At 40.1% G+C, this 27923-nt stretch overlaps 1 protein-coding gene across 3 annotated transcripts in view; it reads left to right on the top strand.

The window, feature by feature from the left end:
* The first annotated feature begins 5561 nt into the window (after positions 1-5561).
* RHOT1 (ras homolog family member T1) overlaps positions 5562-27923 on the top strand; it is a 59507-nt gene continuing 37145 nt past the window's right edge. For 2 of the 3 annotated variants that reach the window (XM_010594216.3, XM_023553463.2), the window contains exons 1-6: positions 5562-5700; positions 22254-22312; positions 24284-24365; positions 26653-26696; positions 27018-27071; positions 27220-27272. In XM_010594216.3, coding sequence (XP_010592518.2) covers positions 5625-5700; positions 22254-22312; positions 24284-24365; positions 26653-26696; positions 27018-27071; positions 27220-27272 — 368 coding nt within the window. In that variant the 5' untranslated portion in view covers positions 5562-5624. The remainder of the gene's footprint in view (positions 5701-22253; positions 22313-24283; positions 24366-26652; positions 26697-27017; positions 27072-27219; positions 27273-27923) is intronic. The other variant, XM_010594217.3, reaches the window with a different exon arrangement.

Here is a 27923-nt window from a genome sequence, read left to right as displayed (position 1 = left end):
AGAGCTCATGGTCTTAACCACTCCACTAAGGGAACTCAGGCCATTTTAAGAGAAATGTTCATGGAAGCTTCTCGATATCAACTGTCTCCTAATTGAGGGTATTTCTTTTCCATCTGTATTGAAACAGATCTTGAGAAAATTAAAAACAAATCTGGATGCAACCTCACCAACAGATGAGGCTCTTGTCTGGAAATTTCCTTTCAACATTGTTAGTTATAATGAAATGCCTTTTAATAAGTAATTTTGCCGAGTGATGTATCTTCTGGCCAAATCTAGCAAACAGAATCCATGTCCGCTAGAGACCAACCCATGTGATTATACAGAGGACATGGATGCTTGAATAATGAATGAAGAACAACTGCATTAAAAGGCAAGATGAATCTCACCCCAACATTACTGGTACTAATAAAAATAAATAAATAAATGTTGGAGAGGGTGTGGGGAGATTGGAACTCATGCACTGCTGGTGGGATTCAAAATGGCAGAACCACTTTGGAAAATGATATTGTACTTCCTTAACAAGCTAGAAATAGAAATACCATCTGATTCAGCAATCCCACTCCTTGGAATATACCCCAGGGAAATAAGACCTGTCACATGAATAGACATATGCATATCCATGTTCTTGGCAGCACTGTTCACAGTAGCAAAAAGATGGAAACAACCTAAGTGCCCATCAACAGATGAATAAATAAACCAACTATGACACGTACGCACAATGGATAACTATACAACGATAAAGAGCAATGAATCTGTGTAGCGTCTCACAATATGGATGAATCTGGAGGGCATTATGCTCAATGAAATAAGTCGATCACAAAAGGACAAATACTGTCTCAGATCACTATTATAAAAACTCATGAAAAGGTTTACACACAGAAAGAAACAATCTTTGATGGTCACTAGGCAGGGAAGCGATGGGGAGGCAAAAACACTAACTAGATGGTAGATAAACGGTAACTTTGGTGAAGGGTAGGATAGTACACAACACTGGGGAAGTCAGCACAGCTTGACCAAGGCAAAGTCACAGAAGCTTTATAGACACATCCAAACTCCCTGAGGGACCGAGTTACTGGGCTGAGGGCTGGGGACCATGGTCTCGAGAGACATCTAGCTCAGTTGGCATAACACAGTTTATAAAGAATATGTTCTACAACCGACTGTGGTGAGTAGCGCGTCTAGGGTCTTCAAAGCCTGAGAGCAGCCATCTAAGATACATCTACTGGTCCCATCCCAGCTGGAGCAAATGAGAATGAAGAAAACCAAAGACATGTTAATGACGCAGGATAAGTGTAGGGTGTATCTTGAGTCAATCTCTTTTGAGATATAAAAGAAATGAAACAAACAAGCAAGTAAGTAAAGATAGAGGAAGAGAGATGCCAAGCTATATGAAGATTGCCCAGGAGCAGAAGCTCAGGAGAGACAAAGATCTTCCTCCAGAGCCGACAGAGAGGTAAAGCCTTGCCCTAGAGTCCACGCCCTGAATTCAGACTCACAGCCTCCAAAAGTGTGAGAAAATAAATTTCTATTTGTTAAAGCCATCCACTTGTGGTATTTCTGTTACAGCAGCACTAGATAACTAAGACACAAGACACTGGACTTTTCCGTTCCACCAGAGTAGTCTTGGCAGGAAAAGGAGGAAGGCTTCCAGGCAGAAATGGGAAACTGAAATGGAGGGTGAAGAAGGGCAGCTTTGGATTTAACTTGAGAAACCAAAGACAGATGGGCCTGAAAAATAGGACTGATGCCAACTGAAGTCTTGTTTGGCTACTGGCCCAGGACTGTGTCTAACTCACCAATCCAAAACTAGGCTCTTATTCCACTCTAGTCATTTAACACACACTGTATCTTCTACCCAGCAGGCTTGTTCACTGACCCTGGTTGTTCCATTGTCCTGAGACTCAGAGAGGCTGTATTCCAGATTCCTCCTTTGGTAAGTATAAAAGATAGAGTTCCCTTATCTCCTGTCCAAGGTACTTGGTTTAGACCTCCCAACACCCCTGGCACAGTTGAAGAGGCATGAAATCTGTTTTGTGAGGGTAACACTCCCCCTCACTATTCTAGAGGAAAATTCTGTCAGTGCATTTCAGACACCAATCTGTCTCCTGGTTTTATCAAATCTCTTTAATATACAGAATTCAATCTGTAGTATCCCAACAGTCAATTCTATTGCCAACAACTCCATTCTCTGACTTGTGTTTTGCTCCAGCATGCACATCTATCCTCAGGCTCAGAGAGATGTACAGAAACCACTTCTCTTACAATTTATTTATCTAACACTTATGTATCACTTACCATATACCAGTCACTATTCTAAATTATTCCCATTTGTCATTCCCATTTCTCAGATGAGGAGACTGAGATACCAAGAGGTTCAGTAATTTGCCCAATGATGCACAGCTGATAATTGGCAGAGTTGAGTGGACTCCAGAGTCCCTGCTCTTAACCCTCAGCTCTGCTATCTCCAGGGGAACCTCAGAGTGGCCCCTGGTGGATATCTGTTAACATCATGAGAAGGGCATAAAGCTCAAGGCTAGCCAGGGGACTAGAGCTTCAGAAGTATGTCTGATGGAGAGAGGCTGTAAAAAGAAACTTACATCACAGGGGAGGCATGCTCTGGCATGCAAAACTCCCTTTCACCCCGGTTAGTGAGTTTGGCCTCTGTTTGTACCAAAACATTTGTCATTGCCTGCTGAAAGTGCTTGCTGATTGCCTCCTTTCTGCAGCCCTTGAGTCTGGATTTTAAAGCAAGTGTAATTTACAAAGGAATTCTTCCCAGTAGGACCTCAGTGAGAGCCCCCCCTCCCAAATAAGCTTGTCTGCCTAGTCCCACCCCTGTCTTTCAGAGACATTCCTCTTAATAAAAATGCCAGAGACTTTTTCCCATACATCTGCAGCACCACAAAGGCCCTGTCTCATCTGATACTCATGGAGAAGCCTCACTGAATTAATATTGTCATCAACTGGCAATGCTGAGAGTCCTGGGGTCAAGATATTCTATCAAGTGCTGCTTGGAGCAAGCTGTGCCCTAAAGAGTTTGCACCTCTGTAAAGGGCCTTTGCCCTTTGTGATTTGATAATTGTGTAATTTTTTAAAAAGAAAAAGCTTTTTCATACAGAGTACACTATTTCATGGGTTCCTACAAACAATTTCATGAGGTGCAAGGCTGGGAAGAGATTATAGTCTTCATTTAGTAGGGAAGAAATTGAGGCACAGAGAGGTGATATGACTTGCCCAGAGTCACACACTAGGGAGTGGCAGAGCCAGGGCTCAAGCTTAGCTGTTCTGCCTTTGACAAGTCTCTGCATCTCCCTGGGTCTTGCTTTTCTTTCCTACAGAGTAATGAGGTTGGTATAGGTGCTCTATGAGAATTCTTCCAATTCGAACATTTTGTAATTCTAAAATTCTGAAGAACACTTTTTCCTGAAAGATCAAATAATCAGCCCTCCTGAATTTCACATTTCCACTCACTGGGATGCAGGCAGGAGAGAGACTAAAGCATCTTACCTGCATCATCAACTCCCAGTGATCAAGGGGTGTGTTTTTCCTGTTTTCCTTCTTATATCACAGCGACAGTGGTTTTTGGAAGGGCTTCCTCCCCTATACTCTTCGTTGTTTGTTGCTGTTGAGTCAACACTGACTCATGGTGACTCCATGTATAACAGAACAATATGTTGCTCAGTCCTGTGTCATTTTCATGATCGTTGGTATGTTTGAGTCCATTGTTGTGGCCATTGTGTCAATCCATCTCTGAGAGTTTCCCTTACCTTCACTGGCCCTCTACCAAACATAAGGTTCTTCTCCAGCAATTGGTCCCTCCTGATAATGGCATTCGAAGTAAGCCAGTAGAAGTCTCGGACAATATTCTGTGATCCACAGGGTTTTCACTGGCTAATTTTTGGATTGCTAGGACTTTCTTCCTAGTCTTAGTGGGGAAGCTTTGCTGAAACGTGTTCACCATGGGTGACCCTGTGGTATTTGAAATACCCGTGGCATAGCTTCCAGCATCATAGCAATGTGCAAGCCACCATAGTACGAAAAACTGACAGATGGGTGGTGGCCTATATTCCTTAGGGACATCATATAACTAAGATGGTGGAATATTGTAGAAAACAGTGATGTATTTATTTCCCTTAGAGCCCATGGATATACAACTTTTCAGTGAACTTTTATGATCCTAATGATAGCTGACATTAGTGGAGCGTGTACTATGAGTGGCACTGTATCAAATGCTTGAAGTGTATTGCCTTATTTATTCCTCATAACTGCCTTACTCAAAAAAACCATTGTCGTGGACTCAATTCCAACTCATAGCGACACTATAGGACACAGCAGAACTGCCCTCATAGGGTTTCCAAAGCTGTAATCTTTATGGCAGCAGACTGCCGCATCTTTCTCCCACCATAACCACCTTAAGAGGTAGGTATTATCATTACTGCTGTGTTGCAGAAGAAGGAAACAGGCGCAGAAAAGTACAAGAGTTTGCTCAGGATCACATAGCTATTAGGTGATGGAATCTGGATTCAAACCCAAGCAATTTGTCAGCAGCTCTTAACTGATACACTAGACAACATTGCTTCTCTTAGGAGAAAGTGGGGAGGGGTTGATATGATGCACATTTTATTTCCTTTTACCATTTATTACGTAATGTTTAAGATAGAAAAAAAGGTATATTACACACAGATAGCTCTAACCACTGTTCTAGCACCCATGATGGAGCAACAAATTCCTCCAGGTAGAGTGGGTAAGGAAAAATTAAGGCAATGTTGGAAAAATCAGTAAGAGTTTACTATCCAGTGACATTTTTGTGTTCAGCACTACGCTGGGCAAGACGGGTATCTTACCATACAGTAAACATAGAGAAGAATCTCTTAGTTTGGCTACAAAAAATGAATCTGTTTACACAAATGGCACAAACACTAGTCGTATATATAATTATATATAATATAGTAGTATATATATTATATATAATAATTATTATTTATAATTATACTTTCTTTATAAGCACCATAAGCAAAAACAGCTAGGGTGATGGACTCTGGGTAGTGGAAAGGAAGCCAGTCATCCTTTTACTCAACCAAGCACTTACTGAGGTCCAATAAGATGGGCAACAACTGAGAACCAGGTAGACAGGTGCTGTCCTCCAGGAGCTTATATTCTGGTGAGATCTCTCCTCTGATTCACTGCCAAACTCTACTTATGTGACCTGCCTCTATTCTGTAAAATAAATGTGGTGAGACTAGCTAATCGGCTACTTAAATTCCCTACCCAAAGAGAATCCCTGGCGGCTGTGCCCAGAGGAGTGCGAACAAGGCTCTCAGACGCGAGGCTGCAAGAAACCCGACGGAAGGGGCGCTGCTGAGTCCCGGAACGCGTTTGCTTTCCGAAAGCGCTTGTCCCTCGCCGCGCCCCGTCGGCCCCGCCGCTGCGGCCGCCCGCGGAGCCGGAGGAGGCGGAGCCGCCGCTGCCCCAGCTCCGGAGCAGGGAAGCAGCCGAGGAGGCGGCGCGGCGGGCCCAGGCGGCCAAGGCTCGGGCGGGGCGGCGGGGGAGGCGGGCAGGCGGCGCCGGCCGCGCGGGAGAGCGGCATCGTGGGGTGGGCGCTCCCGGCGAAAGGAGTCCGCTCCATGCGTACGGGCCGAGCCCGGCCCTTGCGAGCCACCGACATGAAGAAAGACGTGCGGATCCTGTTGGTGGGAGAACGTGAGTCCGCGCGCCGGGCCCCCGCTGCCGCCGCAGCCCCTGCCTCTGCCCTGCTCGTAGCGCTCGCCCCTCGCCGCCCCTCTCGTCCGTCGGCGCCCGCGGTCCTCCCTCCCAGACTCTTCGCTCTTCCTGCTTGGCCGTCCGCAGGCGGCCCTCATTCTCTCATCTTACCTGGGCCCCCTAAGGCTGCCTCCCCTCGTCCCCTGGTCGACCTCCCAAGACCCGTCCTCGTCTGCCTCTGAGTGCCGGCCTCACCCCTCCGAAGCTTCTCTTCTCCTCTTCCTCTTCAAATCCTTTTCTCCCGGGCCCCGCCGTTTTCGAGGCCGCCCCTTTCCTCGTCAGACCCTCGTCTTCCGTGGAGACTCCCTTGTCACTGCCAGGCAGGTGCTAGGTGCTGACCGGCAGACTGACCAGTTGGGATGGCGTGAACCGGCTCCCGGGGAAGCTAGGGGGAGGGGTGCAGAAGTGTCCGACGTGGGGGCAAGGTCAGGTTTCTGACTTTTTTTTTTTTTTGCATTAGCGGTTTTCGCTCTCTCTTCTTAGATATTACCATTAAGGGGTGGTGCATTTTTAACCATTCTTGTGTTTTGGAGTGGAGTCGCTTCTAGTACACTAGGTATTTTCCCAGAAATGTATTTTCAACTTCAAGTTATACAAGCGCTCAACGAATGAATAATTATTGGGGCGGGGGCGGTCCTCCGTGGAGGAAATTATGGTTACCCTGAAGTCTAATTTGCCGTCCTCTTTTTAAGCAGTGTTCATTCCATAGCTACTCATGTATAAATACCTACAAAGACACACGAAACCTAAACGGGCACACATACCTGGGACCCGCTAGAGATTCTTAGATTTCACCTTTTGAAGATATAATAAAGGAGAAATGCCTTCTGTTCGCGGACATGGGATAAAACAGCAGGGACTTCTTGATATCACTGTGCAAGTTACATGACTCAGACGGTAGGACTAAAATAAGAAGGAAGTGGGCTGGGGAGAGCTGGATGTTGATTGTTTTCAGGTACAGGAGTTAATGGTCTGCCCTTGCTGTTCGGAAGCATTCTTTTCTAAGCCACATTCCTTTCATGAGTAGCCCCTCCAGGTCACTGTGATGAACTCCAGAGGAAGAAAGCACGTTTTTTACCTTTTCCTGTAGTGTTCTTTGGTCTTCCTTTTTCACCTGCTGTTCCTTCGTTTTGAATTGGAATTTAGAAGTAGGCTTAGCCGAATACAGTTCACTTTTCAGTTTGCAGTTCTGGGTTTTAGTCTTTATTTATAAGTATATCTTAGTCTGTATTTTGTGTAGATTTCTTTAGCAAAGTTCAGGAAGGGTGATTCACGCTGAATGCATTTGGAGCAAGGTAGGGACTGTAAAAAAGTGGTCCTTCACGGTATCGTGAAATAGTTTTAAAGCTTAGAAGTTTTTATACTGATTTTTTAAAAAACAAAAATCCCATGTTTTGGGTTTAGTTTTGAATATAGGAAGCAATTACGTATAATTGTTAGTCTGTAAGACGTCGAAATAGAAATGGTATGCATAGGTAAGATATATTGTCAGCCCTAGGACATTTGGGTTAACATGTTAACAGTATTATTTTATTTAGGGATACGTAACAAGAATTCAGAGCTTGTTAGAAAAATTACAAGCCATGTTATGCAAAATGAAAGCAAATAAGAAAGTTGGTAAAAGTGGATATGCAAGAGTTTTCCGATCAGAAATATTAGGGAGAAACTTGACATAAGAGGAAGCCTTACTTTTTAAGGGAGACATTTTTCTTAAAGGGGTGATACCAACAGCTTTAGACCAACTATCATACATACAATTTTTTTCTAACACTTAAAATATTAGAAGTAAAGTTAATGCTTAATTGAAATCCATAAATTTAGTTATTTAAAGGCTGGTTTTTTGAGGGGAAATATTTGAAGCATTACTTTTAGAGATTTAATGTAAATATTTGAGAGCTGTTAGTCTGGCTGCAGCACTTTAGATACTAGGTAAACATCAGTGCGGCCAGGGTCTAATACATGGATTTATCTGCATCACTGATATTGGGAAAAGGGGTTGCAGTTTGGGTCATTGCTCTTTCATTTGAGCGAGTCTAGTTTCCAGTTGTAGTTTTAAGATGGTTAACCAACAGGAGTGGGAAAAGCCAAGAAAAAGGAACATCGTTTCTGGTATTATCGTAGTAAAACCTATTTATTCTTAACATTACATATATTTTATTGTTGTCATTATCGGTGCCTTAGCAGCTGGAATAGTTGTGGAGAGTTTCAACATTCTGTTGGCTAAACCTGTACTCTACTCCCCAGGTGAACAGGAATTTTTCTTGCCCACTTCTAATCCATCCAGGCTTTAATGCTAACTAATCGCTTAATGTCCTGGTAGTGCTTAGATCGGAGAAGTTAGGCTGTCTCTAAATTTTAAGGTATTTGCAGAGAACGCCAAAGCTTTTAGGTCTTCAGAATCTTATCATCTTAATTAACATACATATCAAATACTGTTTAGGCCAAATTGAAAATCAGTTACTATTCTTTAAACAAAATTTTAAAAATCTTTTCAAATGTTCTCATGCAAAACTCAGCTCTTCAGATCATAATTTTTTTATTGTCAAATTAGTAGGCCAGAATTTGTGTTTAACTAGATTTGCATTAGTATGCTTAACAAATATCCTTGCTATAGTAAAACTAGCGAGAGCCTTAATGCCCTTTTATCTAAATCATGTAACTACATTAAAAGTACACAGAATAATTTTAGTTTTAATGAAATCTTGTGTTTTTTTTTTTTAAATTATGTTTGTCTTCTGCTGGTCAGATTCATTAAGAAAGTGGGACTGTTATCCTCTTTTAAAATTAATCTTGTAGCTCCTTTCTGATTAGTTTATTATCCAAACCTCCTCCAAAGTAGTTCAAGCTTCCACGAGCTCTGGCCTATATCTCCACAGCCAGTTTCCCTGACTCTTTTGTCCTCCTCTAGCCCATTCTCCATGTAGCAGGCAGAATCATCTTTAAAAAATATCTCAGATCCTATTACCTCCTTTTAAAATGCACCAATCGTTTCTACTTTCACTTAGAATGAAGTCCAGACTTTTTATGCAGGACTACAAGGCCTTCCACAACTGGCCCTTATCTCTCTATCCTACCCTTCTCCTTCAGGGCTCTCCACTAGAAGGCCCTCCCAGTCATTATCCCCATTACCCTGCGTATTTGTCCATTGTCTCTCTGGTGAGAAAGAAAGCTTCATGAGGGCAGGGGATTTGTCTTGTTCATTGCTATTATCTTCAGTGCCTAGAAAGGCCCAGCACAAAGTAGGCACTCACATAGTTGTTGAAAGAATGGATGAGTTCAAATTAGTTCAGATTGTTTAGACTTTGCTTGTTTTCCCAACCATTCCTTTCAGTCATAAAAACATGATCATTCTCCTTTCTTAAATCCAGTCTGATGTGTGGTTATTGTTAGGATTGGAGGAGAAGTATTCATCCTGTCTCTTGTTTCACGTCCAGAGCTTCACGTTTTCGGAAGATTCCTGTGTTCTGGTGGTAAAGTAGACCAGTGATGGTGATTAGGATGACGATGCCATGTCCATTTCATGACTTTGCAATCAGGAATTATGTTGTTGTGGGCTGTTGAGTTGATTCCGACCCATTGTGACCCTATAGGGCAGTGTAGAACTGCCCAAAGAATTAGAGTCCTTGCCAACAGAAGTCAGCTTCACCTTGAGACACCAGAAGCTATTTTAGAGGATTGAAGGGGCTGGGAGAGAGAACTGCAGGTATAAGCTAGGTTTAAGAGTCAAAGAGGCTTCAGGTATAAGCTAGCATTTATTTTAGGAAAAAACATCCTACAGTCATTTTGAAGCCATATTGCTCTCCATTCTGGTCTTTGTTAGAATGTTACTTAAAGATTAAACTTGTGCATTTTCAGTTATACTGTGTTTAGTGCCTGGGTGATGTTCTGTGGCTAGGGATGTTTGAATAGGGAGTCTGTTCTACCTCATCCTCACAAATGTATTGAAACTTGTTCTCTACTGTCTTTTTTGGCTCCTCTGCCACCACTTGGGCTCCAGTGTTGATTTGGTTTGAAGGAGAGGATGGGCTGTAGCTGGTTGAAAGCATTCGTCCTTCTGCAGGCCACCGTTGTCTGCATATGGTTAATTAAATTTTCCTTTGGGGCAGCGTTTGTTATTTCCCCAAATGCTAAAGTTTTCCAGTTGAAATATAACTCCATAGTCACACTTCTCCCGCCAGTATATTCTTCTTACAGTAACTTAGGAAGAGGCAACAAAGCTTCTTAACAAAGAAGCAGATGAAAATGAGGAGTAGGGCCCTCTGCCACTCAAAGGGAAGGGTGTTTGTTATCAAGAAAAATAGCCAGTATGACTGAATGGGTGGTAATTGGAATCAGAGAATGTTATTTCTGCTTCATGAATATTAGGAATTCTGTAGTCATTTAGAACTAGGTGCCCAAAATATGTGATGAAAAGACAAAGAAATTTGGAGCCTGGATACATCTAGATAATTTGTTCTATAGTGAATTATATTTCCCACGGATGACCTACTTAGAACCATGGCATCTCAGACAGAACTGTGGCATGTTGTGTTGAACTGAATCATAAGGCCTCCTGTCCTTGGAGGTAATTATGGCCTTGCTTTTTGTTTTTATAGATCGGTATTTCTCAGGCAAGATAGAGGAAGTAAAGACCATCAAATGGCTGGTTAACAAAGGATATTTTTTGTCCTCCAAGTTAACATAAAATTTAATTAGTAAAATGATTTGAGAAGAGCTTGGAATTTTGTTCTCTTATGGAAATAATTTTTATTTTCTGGAGTGTTTATACTCATATCTGCCATTGTTAAAGTACTTTTTTGGTGTTAGGTTTATTTAAATAGTTTTAAAAATTTAATATCCTAAAATGTTTTCTTATCTCTAAGGCATTTTAATTTATTTCTCAATTTTAATTAGCTTAAATGTGGCCTATTTCAATTTTAAATTGGCTGCGTTATTTCTTGGATAGTCTCATTCAAGGTTAGGTAGGTAGGCCTTAAGGAAAGCAGAATCCCTGGCTTAAATCCACTGAAGCATTGCTTAACTAAATCATGTCTGTATAATCCTTTATTAGGTAAAGTAGTTATCTCATTGCGTTTGCAAAAGGAAATCCAAGTGATACTGATGAAAACGTGCTTATTTACTCAAAGTTCACTGTAATTTGTATTTCTTGCTCTAATTTTGAACTTCCTTATAAAAAGGAAATCACTCTTGGATTTTATCTAGAAGAGATTCATGTTCTTTGATTTTTAAAAGACATTTTATTACACCAAAAACCAAAAAACCCGTGGCCGTTGAGTCAATTCCAACTCATGACGACCCTATAGGACAGAGTAGAACTGCTCCGTAGTGTTTCCAGGGAGTGGCTGTTTGGATTTGAACTGCCAGCCTTTTGGTTAGCAGCCATAGCTCTTAACCACTGTGCCACCAGAGCCCCTTAGATTATGCAATTGCTTCAAAATCTAGATGTTGTTGACTGCCTTCAGGTTGGCCCCTGACTCAGGGCGCCCCCACGTGTTACAGGGTAGAACTGCTCCGTGGGGTTTGCTTAGCTACAGTCTTTACAGAAGCAGTTCGCCAGGCCTTTCTTCTGCAGAGCACTGGCTGAGTTCAAACCGCCAACCTTTAGGTTAGCAGCTGATGTAAACCACTTGATAGAATTGTTATATTTAATGACTGCCAAGCTAGGGAAACCTTGGTGGCGTAGTGGTTAAGTGCTACGGCTGCTAACCAAAGGGTCAGCAGTTTGAATCCGCCAGGCGCTCCTTGGAAACTCTATGGGGCAGTTCTGCTCTGTCCTATAGGGTCGCTATGAGTCGGACTCGACTCGGCGGCACTGGGTTTGGTTTGGTTTAAGCTAGCTCAGTAGCACTGGTGGCACAGTGGTTAAGAGCTCAGCTGCAAACCAAAAGGTCAGCAGTTCAAATCTACCAGCTACTCTTTGGAAACCCTGTGGGGCAGCTCTGCTCTGTCCTATATTATTGCTATGAGTCAATTTGACTCAATGGCAACGGGTAAGCTGCCTCAAATCCTTCTCCAGCGGAGGCACGGTATGAGTAAGTTTTTTTAAAAGTATCATTTTCTAAAAGATAGTAGTCATGTGTAGATACCTTAAATGGAGTTTCTTCCATTTTTTGGTACCACTGTCTTGTGTGTGTATTACGTTCAACTGTAAGTAAAGCTATTAAATTGCTGTAGTTGAAAACAGACCTTGATGTTTATATGTAAGCATTATTTCAAAAGGTGAAATAACAAGATTGAAGCCATTCAAACTTTAGGAAAAAGATAATTTGTAGATATTTTTTGAAGTACAAATAATTGAAATAGGTAATGCTTTAAAAAAGGAAAGGAAAACAACATTTCCCAGATATTTGCAACATGCCGGAGCCTGTAATACTCTCAACAACGTTTTATGGTAGATAACATCATAATCCCTATTTCATAGATGAAGATACTGAAGTTTAAAGAGGTTTAGTAATTTGTCAAAGATCATATTAGCTAGTAAATAGGGGAATAGAGATTTAATTCTGAGCTTGTTTGATTCTTAAATCCATACTGTTTCCATGATACCACTTGTAAACTGTTATCTTAAAAAAAAAAAAAAAAGTCATCTGATGCTCATTGGTTGTCATTTTACATAGACTCTGTATTTATAAAGAATTATTGTTTTAAGCACTCTACTGTGAAGAATTAAGCTGTGTTTTGTCAGCTATATGTAATAGTGGTTAAGGTGTTCTTAAAGTGACAGTGCGAGAAGCTGTAGAACATGTGGTAGAGAGTGCTGACTGCTGCACAGCGTAGGTCAGGAGAAGCCAGGATGGAGAGCCTGATTAGATCAAGACACCTGCTGAATAGGAGGTATACTTACAGTCAAGAGAGATGAGTGTAGAAGTGGGATTTGGAGTAACTAAGTGTGAGTCCATTTACAAAATCTTGCTCTGGAGATTCCTGTAGGCAGAGAATATGAGTTAATAGGGCTCTTAGTGGTTAAAGTGGCTAACAGTTTCTGAGTGGGCATATTAGTTCGATTGTGGGTCAAGAGATCAGCAAAGACAGGAAAGGATTAGAGGCTCTGCCAGTTAGCACTAGCAAACTGAATCGTGACCACTGATCTTAGGGTCCAGGCTTTCTGCCCAGTTTGCGTGGTCAGAAGTTAGCAAGTTGTTTGTTTGCTTGCAGAGGAAGGCAGGCTTTCACGGGGCCGATCATTTTTGATGTTACCTTAGGTCTTGGGGAAGGGGGGAGTCTTCAGTATCTCCTCCTGCCAGGGTATTTCCTTTCCTGACCCTGGTGGTGTAGTGGTTAAGTGCTACAGCTGCTAACCAAGAAGCCAGCAGTTCGAATCCACCAGGCGCACCTTGGAAACTCTATGAGGCAGTTCTACTCTGTCCTGTAGGGTCGCTATGAGTCGGAATAGACTTGACAGCAGTGGGTTTGGGGTTTTTTTTTTGGTCCTTGAGGCCAGTGCTGTTGGAATAGACTTGGTGGCAGGTTTATACTTTGGCAAGAACCCTGATACTGTACAGACAGCCAGAACTGCCCTTCAGACAGTAGCCTATGTGATGAGTTGACCTATGAAGAAATTTGAATTACCTCAGAATATTGATCCTTCTGTTCAGAAAATATCACTGGCGATCCAAGGAGTCCATGGGAAAAGCAGAAAGGGACCCTCTATGATCAGGAAAAGGGTTGTCGTAATGAATTTTAAGAAGAGAGATGAGGAATGGATGAATTTTAAGCATCATGGTGAAGGAGGGGAAACCCTGGTGGACTAGTGGCTAAGTGCTGTGGCTGCAAACCAAAGGGTCAGCAGTTCAAATCCATCAGGCACTCCTTGGAAACTCTATGGGGCAGTTCTACTCTGTCCTGTAGGGTCGTTATGAGTGGGAATCGACTCGATGGCACTGGGTTTGGTTTTTGGTTTGGTGAAGGAGGGGGGCTTTAAAGATAATAAGGAACACCTGTTCAAGGCCTGCATTTTGCTAAGGGATCCTGAATGATTGTGACTAAGGAGCAAAAAGTTCTTAACTTTCTTAGAAACTAGTAGGCTTTTAATTGTGGTGAGTAATCTTTATCATTTTGTTTAAGCTTTCTGAGCTCTGGATTAAAAATTATGTAGGTTTATTCTGAAGCTGGCGAGGAACTTGGAGTGGTGGGATACAGTAAAATTTTTAAAAAGTAGTTCTAAAAAGGAGGTTATAAGAAGAATCAAGGTTTTAGGGTGTTAAGATAGGCAGATTTCTCAAGGACCAAGAGTGGAACCTGTCTGCCTTTTGATTACCAAGGAACATCTGAGCTATTGAGCATCTGATTCATTTTTTCCATTCTTAACATAGTAGGTCAGGGGCAAGAATGTAGAGATGTATAAGATATCCAGGAGAGTTCTTTAGAAATGGGAAAGTTTATAGGAATACCTGTGCTGGTGGTAGTTGTGAGATTTTGGAGATGAAAGGGGAAAAACAGGCATCTCCACTGGGGCCAGAAAGACCCAAAGTTTAAAGATCACAGGAATTCTACAGGCATTGGCTCTTCCAAGAGTTCTGCCGTTTGGAGTACCTGGGAGTTATACTACTACTGTAATAGATTGCAGAAAGAACAGGGCCGTGGATTGATGGGACTTGCCGGCAGAGGCATTCTGTCTGGTGATCCATGAAGAGTTCTGCTGTGTGGTATTTATCTTAAGTCAGACATTACCACTCTTTACAGAACTCTTATTAGGGCTCTCTTCCAGATGTATTCATCTTGCCCTGCAGCATCCGTTGACACGAGGTCCAAGTTCTAGGTTTCCTGATTCAGGAATAAGAGGACAGTGGCATGGCCTCGGTGTAAGATAAACGTTTGTCTCCATTGTACATAATCATGTCAAATTAAGGTGGGGTGGACTAACATGGATGTTGAGATGAACATTACCTTGAGCTAGCTGAAGGTTTGGAATTGCTGGGACCTTCAATAAGGTCATGCTGAAAGGAGTTATTTAAGGAGAAAAGGTTATGAAATGCTGAATATTAAGTCAGCAAGTTCTAGAAATTCCTGGACCCCACACAGACTTGATGAGTTGCACTTTGTTCTCGTAGATAGATGAATGTTGCTGCCAAATCACTTTCCCGTACACTGTTAAAATGGGTACAATTTGGGGAGCTGTCTTCCGTTTCTAGGTTACTGTATCTTCCCGAAGGAGCCCTGATGGTACAGTGGTTAAGCACCTGTCTGCTAACAGAAAGGACAGTGGTTTGAACCCACCAGCCGCTCCGTGGGAGAAAGCTGTGGCAGTCTGCTTCTATAAAGATTACAACCATGGAAACTCTATGGGGCGGTTCTACTGTGTCCTGTATGGTCACTGTGAGTTGGGATCGACTCGACGGCAAGGCACTTGGTTTTGTTCTTATATCCTCCCTAAGGAGCCTGGGTGGCACAGTGGTTAAAGCTCTCACTGCTAATCAGAAGGTCAACGGGTTGAATCCACCAGCCATTCCACGTGAGGAAGAAGTGGTAGCCTGCTTCTGTAAAGATTCACAACCTTGGAAACCCTATGGTAGTTCCCTGTCCCATAGGTTTGCTGTGAATTGGGATTGACCCAAAGGCAGTGGATTTTTTGGTTACATTTTCCCTGGTGGTACAGTGGTTAAGTGTTCGGCTCCTAACCAAAAGGTTGATGGTTTCGAACCCACCAGCTGCTCTGTGGGAGAAAGATGTGGCAGTTTGCATCCATAAAGATTACAGCCTTGGAAACTATCTACTCTGTCCTGCAGCGTTGCTCTGAGTCAGAATCAACTCGATGGCAATGGGTTTTTATATCTTTCTGAGTGTAGCAGGTACTTTTTCTTGTGTCACAGATCTGGTTTCTGAGTGTGCTATATGATACCAAAAAGCCAAACCCGTTGTGGCTGGTGGATTTGAACTGTAAACCTTTTGGTTAGCAGCTGTAGCTCTTAACTACTACACCATGAGGGCTCCGTGTAGTTTAGATTAATAAGAATATTACCATTTAGGTAGCATCTGGTCCACTCCTTTTTTTTTGTTAAAACTGATGAGAAAATTAAGGCCAAGAGAGATACAGTGACAATTCAGGAGCATACTGTCACTGGCATAGCTGGTCACCGAATACCAGTTTTCTGCTCCAGTCTAGAAATTACTTAACTCCTTTAATTCATCCAGACATGTAATAACTACCATTTGTGTACTTAATGTATGGCAGGTATTATTCTAAGCATTATGTATCTTGTCATCTTGTTTAATCCTTTCAACAATCCTGTGAGGCTATTCAGACTGTATTTTATAGCTGAACAAACTGAGGCTTGATGACTTGCTCAAGAAAACAGCTAGGAAGTGCTGGAACTAAGATTTCAACCCTGTTCTGGCTGGTTCCAAAGCCTATATAGATTCGTATATGTGTGTATTTTTCTTTTTTGGTAAAATATTTATATAAAAGGTATAAAGAATATTACAACACCCACCACCCAGCTTAAAAAATAAACATTATCGACCTGTTGGAGCCCCCTCCTACTGCATTGCCCTCTCTTTCCCTCAAAAATAACCACTTCCCTGAATTTCACATCTGCGCCGTTAACCACTAAGCTAATAAATTTACTAAGTGCCTGTGAGCTGGGGATTTAGCAGTGAGCAAGAAAGACATGTCCTCAGCCCTCATGGAGCTTCCTGTAGGGAATAGCAAAATACACGTTCTTGAACTAGTCTTTCTGGAGATGCTCAGGTACTGCTAGGAAATGTCAGGTTTTCATCAGGGAGGCCTAGGAAGTCCATGATCTCAGTGGTGATAGGTTATAATGTTGCCTCAGTATTACGGGCACAATGCTGCATTCAACGTGCATGTCTTAACTGGATTACTGATTATTCATTTTTTCCTCTCAGAGACCAGATTAAAAAAATTTTTTTGAGTTTTTTGATTCTTGATATGTTTAGAAACTTCTGGGAGAAAAAGGTACTTTTCCATCTGTTTCTCTCTCCCCTCTTGTCTCCTTTTATAAATAGAGTGATTGAACATAGCACTTGATCATACTTCTTTTATGGCAGTTTCATCTATTTTGTTTAATACAGTTCCCATATTATCTCCACACAGTATCTAAAACTTTGTACTTAGAAGATATTCAGGTAAATACTTATCAAATGAACTGATAGTAGGGGTCTGCACAAAAAAAGATGGTTGTGTAGAAGCATAAAGTGATACTCTCTGTATGTTCTTCTAGAGTTGTTCTTAGTTTGGGCCAGGCAGGGGGACAGGTATGTCTGAATGGAACTCAAACTCTTAGATAGAAGGTCTCTTATAGTGTTTCTTCATTTTTTGAGCTAGAACTCCTTTGATAAATACAAAACTCTCATGCCCTCCTTTAATATTATTTGAAATTTCAACATTATTTTTGAGTAAAAGCAAATTGAACAAAGTAATTTTAGAATTTCTTTTTTTTTTTAGTTTGATTGCCTCAGCAATCACTATGCACCAGCCCTCCAGAGTTCCAGAAGCACCATGAGGTGGGACTAATTACCCAAGTGGCAGTGCTGAGGCTGTAGCAATAGCAGCAATAGTATTGTGCTTGGGCAAGGTGAATCAAGTCATATAGTTTAGTCTGGTTGATGTCCTAGAGGTCCTTCACCCCATTTATATAAAATGAGAAAAAAAAAATTTTTTTAATGAGAAAATTTGATTATTGTGTTTATGTAGACTCATACATGTTAAGTATTTTAATATCTACCATATACTGATAACAATTTAATATAAGTTATATTGCACAGAATAGCTCAAAGGAGGAAGGGAAGTACTTGAGAGCTATAGTAGCCCTGGGATGTCTTTAGGAATAAGGTAGAATTTGAGCTGTCCTTGGGAGATGGTTAAAGTTTAGAAAAGTGGAGGGGAGAGAGGAAAGGATATTTTAGATGAGAACAGTGTGAGGGTGGTAGGATTCACCATGGCTTATTTGTGCTTACACAGAGCAGAATGACCTCATTTGAGCAAATTGGGGGAATAGTGGGAAATGAGATTAGATAGGCGAGCTGGGACTAAATTATGTATGGCCTCTGAAGGCCGGTAGAACAGTTTCAACTTGATGTGGTAGGTCATTGGGAGTCAAAGAGGCTTTTGATTGGGTGAGTCAGAAAATGAAAATAGTACATAAGAAAGATAGACTGGCGTTTTGTTTAGTTCTTGGTAGATCAAAGAGGGGAGAATCTGGAGAGTAAAGCAGAAAGTTGGAAACTGGAAAGTGAAGCAATAAAAGTGCCATAATTAGGGAAAGAGGAAACAGAGAGGAAAGAATATTAAAAATTTTGAAGGGAATTTTGACAGAACTTGAATGCTAAGTATGAAGGAGAGGTGAATCTAAAATGGCTACGGGTTTTGAACTTTTGCTTTTTATCCTGATGGGAAGTTATTGGTGATAACTTCAAAATTCCGTTGGAATGTACTCGGTAAGGGTGGGGAAGACCTGATGGCCTTGATCCCTGTGGTGTCCCCAGCACCTGGAAGAGTGCTTGGCATGTAGAAGTGCTCAAGAAGTTTTTGTTGAAGGAGGAAAGAATACATTTACCATATTTTTATGCAAATAATGCCCATCTTCTATGTTTGTTTGCCAACCACACCCTCCTCTGACGAGGTATTTTCTGTAAGTGCGCTATGCTAATTTTTTTTTTACAATAACGTAAAAAAAATTGGCATAGCAGCACTTAGGAAAATACCTTGCGGGGGGAGGGCACGGTTGGCAAACACACGTAGAAGACAGACATTATTTGCATAAAAATATGGTAACCTGTCGACATATATGTGCATTTCACTTGCCTTCTGCAAATTTAGAACATGCCAATTTTTACTAGCAAAAAATCACTTTTTCAGTAGCACTTATGGACCTTTTCTGGTAGCAAAAATTATAAATGTTTATTGTAGAAAATTTAGAAAAATACAGGAAAGCGCAAAAAAGAAAATTACAATTATCTTTACTTCAGAGATAACCACAGCTGGTATATATATCCTTCTGGGTTTTTTTTATGCACATACATATTTATTTATAAAATGAGATCTGATTGCACATGCTGGTTTATACTGGCATAAATGTAATTTTTTTTTAATAATTTTTATTGTGCTTTAAGTGAAAGTTTACAAATCAAGTCTATACTGGCCTAAATGTAATTTTAAAAAATAAAATTAAACAATTTTAACATCCAAATAATGACAGTAACAGATTATAACCCATAGAATAATATAGGAATCTATGCATTCATACTTAGAGACACACACACACACGCTGATATCTGATCTACCTATTTTAGAAGGGTAATTTTTTCCTTACACGACAGTAACCAAATGTAGGAGGATTGATAGAGGTAGAAAATTGCCATCTGGTGACTTCCACAGCAATACTTGTTTCAGGCAAGAATCATCAGTGCAGGTGCTGACACTAGTAGGCACTCATCCCCATCCCCGCTGCCGTCGAGTCAGTTATGACTCACAGCGACCTGATAGGACAGAGTAGAACTCTGCCTTGTAGGGCTTCCAAGGAGCGGCTGGTGGATTTGAACTGCCAGCCCTTTGGTTAGCAGCCGTAGCTGTTAACCACTGCGCCACCAGGGCTCCAAGTAGGCACTGGTAGACTATTTATAGTCTTAGAGTATCTCCCTACAAAATAATTACAAAGGAAAAAATAATAACTTTACCACGGAGAAACCTGGCACACCACCTCATCCAAGCTATCAAAGCTAACATCGCCAGTAATGAATGGGGCTGGTTTACATCATCTGCCATTGCTATACTGCAGTAAGGACACAATATCACTTCTGGTGGTATTCCTGCCAAAAATACAAGATGTGGCATTAACCATGAGAAAACGTCACACGACCCCCTTGAGAGATAGTCTACAAATTAAATGGTTTATACTCTTCAAAAATGTTACAATCATGGAGGACAAAAAAGATGGAGGAAGTCCTCCAGGTTAAAGGAGATTGAAGAGCCATGACCACCAAATGCAGCATTTGGTCCTGAATTGGATCCTAGACTAGAGGGAATTTTTTTTTTTCTGTGAAAGATCATAGTGGGGCAAATAGTGAAATGTATGTGAGTAAGGTCTGTAGATTAGATAATAGTATTGGTATTACTTCCCTGACCTTGGCACTGTATTGTGGTTGTGTAAGAGCATGATCTTGTTTTTAGGAAATACACACTAAGTATTTAGGGGTAAAGGGAGATCGTGTCTGCAACACACTCTCAGATGGTTTAGAAAAAAAATCGAACAGGTATAGAGAGACAGGCAGACTAATAGGTAATGATGAGACAGTGATAATGCAGATGGTAGAATGTGAACACTTGGGGGATTTGGACAAAGAATAGACATGGATTGTTGGTACTATTTTGCAGTTTTTCTTTAAGTCCGAAGTTTTCTCAAAATAAGTTAAAAAGAAAAAAAAAAAAGCCTAAGTGAGGCAGAGCTGAATTAGTCACCAGCGAATCAGTGAATATTTTAATTAACTCATGTAGTATTTGTATCTGTGCTGCTTGCCGACTTTGGGGGTCACCATTCTCTTGCCGTATTATCAAGTAGTTTTTACAGTATTTAGAAGTGTGGCATGAGAAGGGAAAGAACACTGGATTGGCCATCAGGAGATGGGTTACTCACTTAGGTGTGCAACTTATTTTTTAGTGAGATCTTAAGAAAATCACTCTCTCTCAACTCCAGACTCCTCATCTGAAATTTTTTTTGGAGGGGGAGATGATTAAGTGGACTTTGTCCACTAGATCCTAGCAGTTCTTTGCTGATGGCTTTTGATTCACTGACATGGTCAGAACTCATTGAAATGTTACCTTGGTGTGAGCCATTTGAAAAAGGTTCAAGCCTCCTCACACAAGCCAATTTAAAGGATGTGTAGAAATCAGAGCTGGAAGACACCTGTCAGACCATCTAATCCATCCCTCCATCAGCAGTACTCAGTTGTTCACAGCACACACTCTAAGTTGTTTTGATCAGTACTGTCCTTCCTTTGTTCCAGTTATTCACTCTTTTCCAGAGACTTTTCTTGGGTTTTTAGTTCACCCTTTCTGTTTGTCATTTAAAAAGGGAATGTGGCTTTTCTTAACTTTAAAATTTTCCCAGTTTCTTTTATATTTAGATTGTACTTTTGGAAACTGTGATTTTCTATAATAGCAGAGATTAGTAGGCAGGCGGACGGTTTTCCTCTAGACTCACAAAAGGGTTTAGTTGATAAGCAGTTGAATGTCTAACAATAGTAACTGTATGATTAGGAGGCGATGGGAATAGGAGTCAAATTTCAGAATGAGAACTAAGATTTTAAAGTTTGTGTATTAAAAAAATGACTAGAATAAAAATTGCAACAGGAAACTGTCTTTGCTTTTTCCTTGTTACCAGTTGCTGTTAAGCACATTCCACTTCATCGGAACCCCATGTGTGTCAGAGTAGAACTGTGCTCCATAGAATTTGCTCCACAGAATCTTCAGGGGCTGATTGCTAGACCTTTCTTCCAGGGTTCTTCTGGGTGGACTCCAACCTCCAGCCTTTTAGATAGCAGATGTGTACATTATGGGTTAACCGTTTGCATCACTCAGGGACTCCTTTTCCTTGTTCCTAAGCCTTTAAATATGATATTGTGTAAAAAGGAAGAATGTAAGCATGTAGAGAAATAGGTACTCTAATATTCTGTTGGTGAGGATCTAAATTGGTTAATTCTATTTTGGAGGTAATTTAACAAGATCTATTAAACACAAAAAAGATCACGCATGCTAACTTGAGTTCCACTTCTTGGAATTTAACCTGTGGAAAATATCACAAATAATGCTACTCATTGCAGCATTATTTTGAAAAGTGAGAACTTGAAAACAATCCAGATGTTCACCATTGGGGGATTACATAAATAAATCATGATACTGCATGTAATAGATTATACAACTGTCAAAAAATAGAGGGGGGTTTTATATAGTGACATGGAATACTGCCCTAATACATAATAAAGTGATAAAGGAAAGCTATAAGTACTATTATTTCATCGTGGTAAATTATTATGATACATTACTGTAAGTGTAGAAGAAATCTGGAATGGTATACGTGTGTATGTGTGTGTGTGTGTGTTTATATACATAAAACCAAGCCTGTTGCCTTTGAGTCGATTCTGACTCATAGCCACCCTATAGGACAGAGTAGAACTGCCCCATAGAGTTTCTAAGAACAAGGAGTGCCTGGTGCACTTAGCCACTACGCCACTGGGGTGTGTGTGCGTGTGTGCGCAAGTAAGTAAAAATATCCTGTTAATGGAGGATATTATGGGAGATTTTTACTTTTTACATTATGTATTATATATTTTGGGTTTTTTTTAAAAAAAAACAATAAGTATGCATCACTTTTCTAAGGAAACAAACAAGATGTTTATAAGTATTGTACTAAATCTTGGTAATTTGGGTACTTCCGATTTTAGCTAACAAGTAACAGACTTTCCTGTATGGTTGCTGATTTGGGGCTAATGTAGAACCTAAACACTTTATGTTAAAGTAGTGATTTTTCTTTTCACAGCTAGAGTTGGGAAGACATCACTGATTATGTCTCTGGTCAGTGAAGAATTCCCAGAAGAGGTAAATATTTGATTTCTTTCCCATATTTAAAATTTTATAAAAATTGAATTAAAATGAAATAAATTCCTCCCTTTTTGTGTTTCCTTTCTGACAGTTGTGACTTTTTGAAAAACTGATATTGATACATGACGTCTCTGAAATACAGCGTAGGAGGAATAACTAAATTAAATTTCAGTTAAACTAAACCCCAGGGCTGCATGGGCCCGGTTGTGCCTTCCCACCAGTCTGCAGTGCACAGCTTCACCTGTCACCCACCACATCAAAGATGTAGTGAAACCCGTGTGAAATTGCTCGCCACGGATTAGCAAGGAAATACAGTTTTAAGCCCGTGTATACCTTGGCTTATTGTAAGCCGGTGCATGCTGTGCTTACTGGTTAATCTGTCCCTGCTAAACCCGTTGTTGGCAAGTTGATTCCGACTCATAGTGACCCTACAGGACAGGATCGAACTGCTACATAGCGTTGTCAAGGCTGTAATCTTTACATTTCTCCCACTTAATGACTGGTGGGTTCGAACCACCAACCTTTTAGTTAGTAACTTGAGTGCTTAACCACTGAACCACCAGGGCTCCTGGAGTTCAACTAAGTCCTATGCATTTTCTATGCATTTATCGTCTCTGTGCCTTAGTTGTCTATCTGTAAAATGGAAGCTAAACAAGATCTTAGAGATCATGTAAGCTGTGCGGCCCTTTCTTAAAAATCAAAAAATTACTCATAAACCCAATATATAAAAGAGATGAATGTTCCCTTAGTTGAAATTAGAGTGAAAGATCTGGATCCCCACTTACCAACCACCTGACACTCCCTAGATCTCTGAGGCATTTCCTCAGAACCACTAGAATTCTGATAAGTGTTTTTGAAAACCGTTAGTATTATCTACCTGCCTCATTTTACAAATGAAGAAGCTAATTCACTTCAGCTTTGCCTATTTCAAAGGATTGTTATGGATTTCAAATGAGATGAGCTTGTAAAGTAAGTAAAGTGCCACCAAAAGTTAAGATGGCTCTATTATTGTTGGCAGTATGTGCATTTATGTTTTTGGAAGTTCCCGGACAGGGACTGCTAGCTAAGGCCTTATGTTAAGTTAGGATGTTGTTTGGGGGAGTGGAATCGATGCAAATGGGATGAAAATCATTTCTGTTACTTCCGTTTATTCACACAGTAGGCATTGTTAGGGCCACAGCTTGCATTTACCCTTTCTTTACTCTTAGATGGGAATATCTGTGTAATTTTATTGTTCAGGCAGGGATTTGATGTATCATGTGTTAGTGTTCTCAACGTTTACAACTACTATATAACCACTTATTCTTTCTCTTGCTTTTTTTCCTCTTAAGTAGGATGATGAAGTAATTACTTAATTTAAGAAATAAAGTGTGTTTTTATGTATGGTTTCGGGAACCAGTAACATTAATTTATAATCATTCTAAGTATGACACTTAAAAGTTTTTTTTGTGATAGTTTAACTTAGTTTAGAGTTGTTTTACCATAGTCCTTCTGGGTGTGGATAAGGGGTTTCTAATTGATGGAAAAATCATACAGTCTTTCTAAAAAATTAAAATCATTAAGCATAAGGTTTATGTAGCCAAATATCTTCTAGAAGAAACGAATTTTAATAACTTGTTCATTCCTTTGGGGATTTTCTTGAATTAACATAGCTCCCCATTTACAATGCATCTTTAAGTTGTCTTGAGCCTTCAGAATTTAATGTTTGAAACCACAAACTAATTCAAGTATTGTTTTAGGCTGTGTTGGATCTGAAGTATCCTTAGTATGCCATGTGTGTGTATTTTTTTTAAAAGACGTTTTTATCATACAGTTTTAATGCATATTTGCATCTGTGGTAAAGCATAAAAATAAGCACTTAAAAGTACAGCCAATACTGTAAGTATAGGCATGGGTGAAATATTATCTGTTAATAAGTGTGATAACATCCAAAGCATTTTCCTTTCGTATATTTGTTTGCAAACTAAGGTTCCTCCCCGGGCAGAGGAAATCACCATTCCAGCTGATGTTACACCTGAGAGAGTACCCACACACATCGTAGATTACTCAGGTAATGAATTTGCTCTTGTAGTTGAAACTGGAGTTAATTTAATAGTCCTCAATAAAGGTACTGAGCTTTAAAAAATGTTCAGAGAGGTGACCCTTTTCAGCAGTAAATGATTATTTACTATTCTTGTCTCATTTATGTCTCCTGGCCACTCCCCCGCCCCACCCACAGCCTCCGTCTGGCAGTTCTCTGTCCCCAAATTACTAAGTTGAGTCCCATAATAATTAAGAAGGAGGAATGGTAAATGACAAGTAGTAAATAAGTCCTTGCTGTTGTATGCCTTGGTATCCATTCTGACTCATCCCGTTGCCGTTGCCATAGAGGCGATTTATGTTCTTAGCAACCCCATGTGACAGAGTAGAACTCTACCGTATAGGGTTTCCAGGCTTTAATCTTTACGGGAACAGATCACCAGGTCTTTTCTCCCTCAGGGCCACAAGTGCGTTTGAACCACGCACCTTTTGGTTAGCAGCTAAGCTCTTTAACCATCGTACCACCAGGGCTCATAGATTAGTCATTATTCTTTTTAAATTGGTATGTTTACAAAGATAAGTTTGTAAATCAAGTTTGTTATCAGGCACAGTGTTATTATTTAGAAAGAGTTCCGGATTTGTGAATTTATTGAGTTCTAAATTTGTTCTTTGTCAGCCTGTGTCCCATATAAAATAATAGTTAAAGCAGTTATCAGTTTGCTTAGCACTATATAATATTAGAAACACATCTGTATTACTTTTTATAATTCAAAAATTCTCTACTTCTCCAACTGTTTTGCTTTGTCCTGGCATTCCTCTTTTAAACAACGTGGGTCTGAATACATTGGTAATATTTTGTTTTCCTAAGCTGGTATTCCATATATTCTAAACAAGAAATACTAGAGCTGTACTTTCTACTACATGTGACTATTGAATACTTGATATGTGGCTAATCTGAATTGAGATGTGCTATAAGTGTAAAATGCAACCGGAAGACTTAGCATAAACAAAAAAAAAAAGTAAAATATCTCAATTTTATATTGAGTACATGTTGAAATTATAATATTTTTGGTATTTTGGGTTCAGTGAAAATTTTACCTGTTTCTTTTTACGTTTTTAAGGTGACTTTTAAAAAACTTTAAATGACATATGTGGCTCACATTATATTTCTATTGAATAGCACTGTACTAGAAGTTGGAGCCCTGGTGGTACAGTGGTTAAGAGCTACAGCGACTATGGCTGCTAACCAAAAGGTTGGCAGTTCGAATCCACCAGCTGCTCCTTGGAAATCTATGGGGGCAATTCTGCTCTGTCCTATAGGGTCACTATGAGTTGGAATTGACTCGACGGTAACGGGTCTGGTTTTTCTTTTGGTACCAGAAGTTGAGTGTTTGATGCCTTCTGCTACAATCAGTCTCATAGCTAACATCATTTACAGAATTATTTCTATTCAATACCTGTAGCCACATAATGAGATACACTTCAGTATTAGATTTAAACTCAGTATTAGATTGATAACTCAGCATATGGAAAGATTAAAAATATGGTCAATTACTTAGCATCATATAAAATGCCATAGAACTAATTTATGAAGTTAGTTTTTATGTCAGAAATGACAGGCCTTTTTTGGGAAACGTATTTTACCCAAAGTGGTCTAAATTCATAAGTTAATATGTCAGTAATTGCTTTGCTCTTCATTTCTTTGCTTCCTCATTCTAGCAGTATCTTGCATATTCTCCTCAACTGTGGGTAAATAGGCACATCCATCCATTGAGACCAGTTCTAAGCAGAGATAGGTGCTAGAACTAGAAAGACCGTTCTCGACTCTTCATTATCATGCTCCAGTTTTGCTCCCGGGACCTGGTTATCATTACTCATACCGCTATCTAGATCTTAAGTTTGTATTGCTCAGATTCTCACCTGACCTTTTGGCCCTGTACGTACAGACTGTCTGGACTTCTGACTCTAGCACCCTGCTTTCTAGTTTGAGTCCCTGATCTCTTCTGCCTGGCCCTTCTCAACTCTGAATCGGATACCAGTGTAGATTTATCGCACAAACGCTTCTGCTCTTCCCTGCCTTAGTTATCCTCTTGTAGACTTGTCTTTTGGTGCCAGCCAGCTTGCCTGTCATAGTTCAGCTTCTTCTCTTCCCTGGCTTGCCCTTGTGTTTGCCACCTGCGCCTTATCATTTTGAGGGATGTTAGGTGAATGCTGTATAGATTTTAGTTTGGCCAGTAGTTTATAATGAAAGTGTTTAAAATAAGAAATGTTAACTGTTTTCCCCCTGAAAATACATTTTTTTTTTTTGTCATTTGTAGAAGCAGAACAGAGTGATGAACAGCTTCATCAAGAAATATCACAGGTGAATTTTAGTTTTTTTTAGTAGCTGTAGGTTTTTTGGTGGGAAAACAACAATGATCCTATGGGTCTGCCATTTTTATTCTCTCACGTACCAAGAAGGCTTTTTCGATTCTTTGTTGTTGTCACTGCCTTTGGGTATGTACTTTTGCTGTAAATCTTTAGGAAATTTTTCTTCTCAGAGTCAAGCTAAGTTTTCTTTCTGTTTCAAGTTTTGCTCTTCATTTTTCCTTTGGCCCAAATATATTAACTAGTTGGTAATTAAATGCTACTGCTTACATTTTTATTATTTAAAAGTACCATTGATTTGTTCATTTTTTCCTAGGCTAATGTCATCTGCATAGTTTATGCTGTTAACAACAAGCATTCTATTGATAAGGTATGAATGTATTCATTTCTTGCACCGTATTTAGCTAAATTTCAGTTTCAGGATTGATCTTTGGTTTAGAACTTTAGGGGTCCAAGGGCAGGATATTTTTCAAAAAAGGTTCTCATCATGTCTTAGCTCTTGTAAATTTTCATTTTAGGTAACAAGTCGATGGATTCCTCTCATCAATGAAAGAACGGACAAAGACAGCAGGTATTTTTTTTTTTCCCTCAAACAACATACATTGAAAAATTTCAAACTGACAGAAAAGATGGAGGAAATAGTACAATGAACACTGTAAACCCTGCACTTAACCTCACCAGTTGTTAACATTTTGTCCTATTTGCTTTATCTGTTTGCATACACACACACACTTTTTTTGCTGAATCATTTGAGGCGGCAGATGTATTTGAGAGCAAAGCAAGAAACAGAGCTCTGGCACTACAGTGTTTTACAATTTCCAACATCAAATATTTTGAGAATGATTTTTACATTTTGCTCCCTAAAATTGCTGCTTGAAAAGTCTCAGCTCTAGAATGCACCTTCCTCCTATATTGTGTGTGACTTCTGTCTTGAGATGCTCCTCTGCTGGGAATGATATTCTTGTCATTGAATGCTCACAGCGTCATGTATTTAAAAGCTTAGGACTCAGGCAAATGAATGATCTTTGAAATCTGGCTTGGCCACCTAGGAGCTCTAGGGCTTTGACTTCATTGAGCCTTAGTTTCCTCATTTATTAAGAGAAAATGAGGCTAAAACCTGTCTTGGCTCTATGTCATTATTTTGAGAATCAAATGAAATAATTCATATGTAAACACCTTATGAATGCTCTAAAATTCTAGAGATCTTCATTTAAGAATTCAT

The sequence above is a fragment of the Loxodonta africana genome, chromosome 18 (genome assembly GCF_030014295.1).
Source record: "Loxodonta africana isolate mLoxAfr1 chromosome 18, mLoxAfr1.hap2, whole genome shotgun sequence".
NCBI lineage: Eukaryota > Metazoa > Chordata > Mammalia > Proboscidea > Elephantidae > Loxodonta > Loxodonta africana.
The sequence above is the reverse complement of the archived record's forward strand: the minus strand, read 5'-3'. Positions and strand labels throughout refer to the sequence as shown.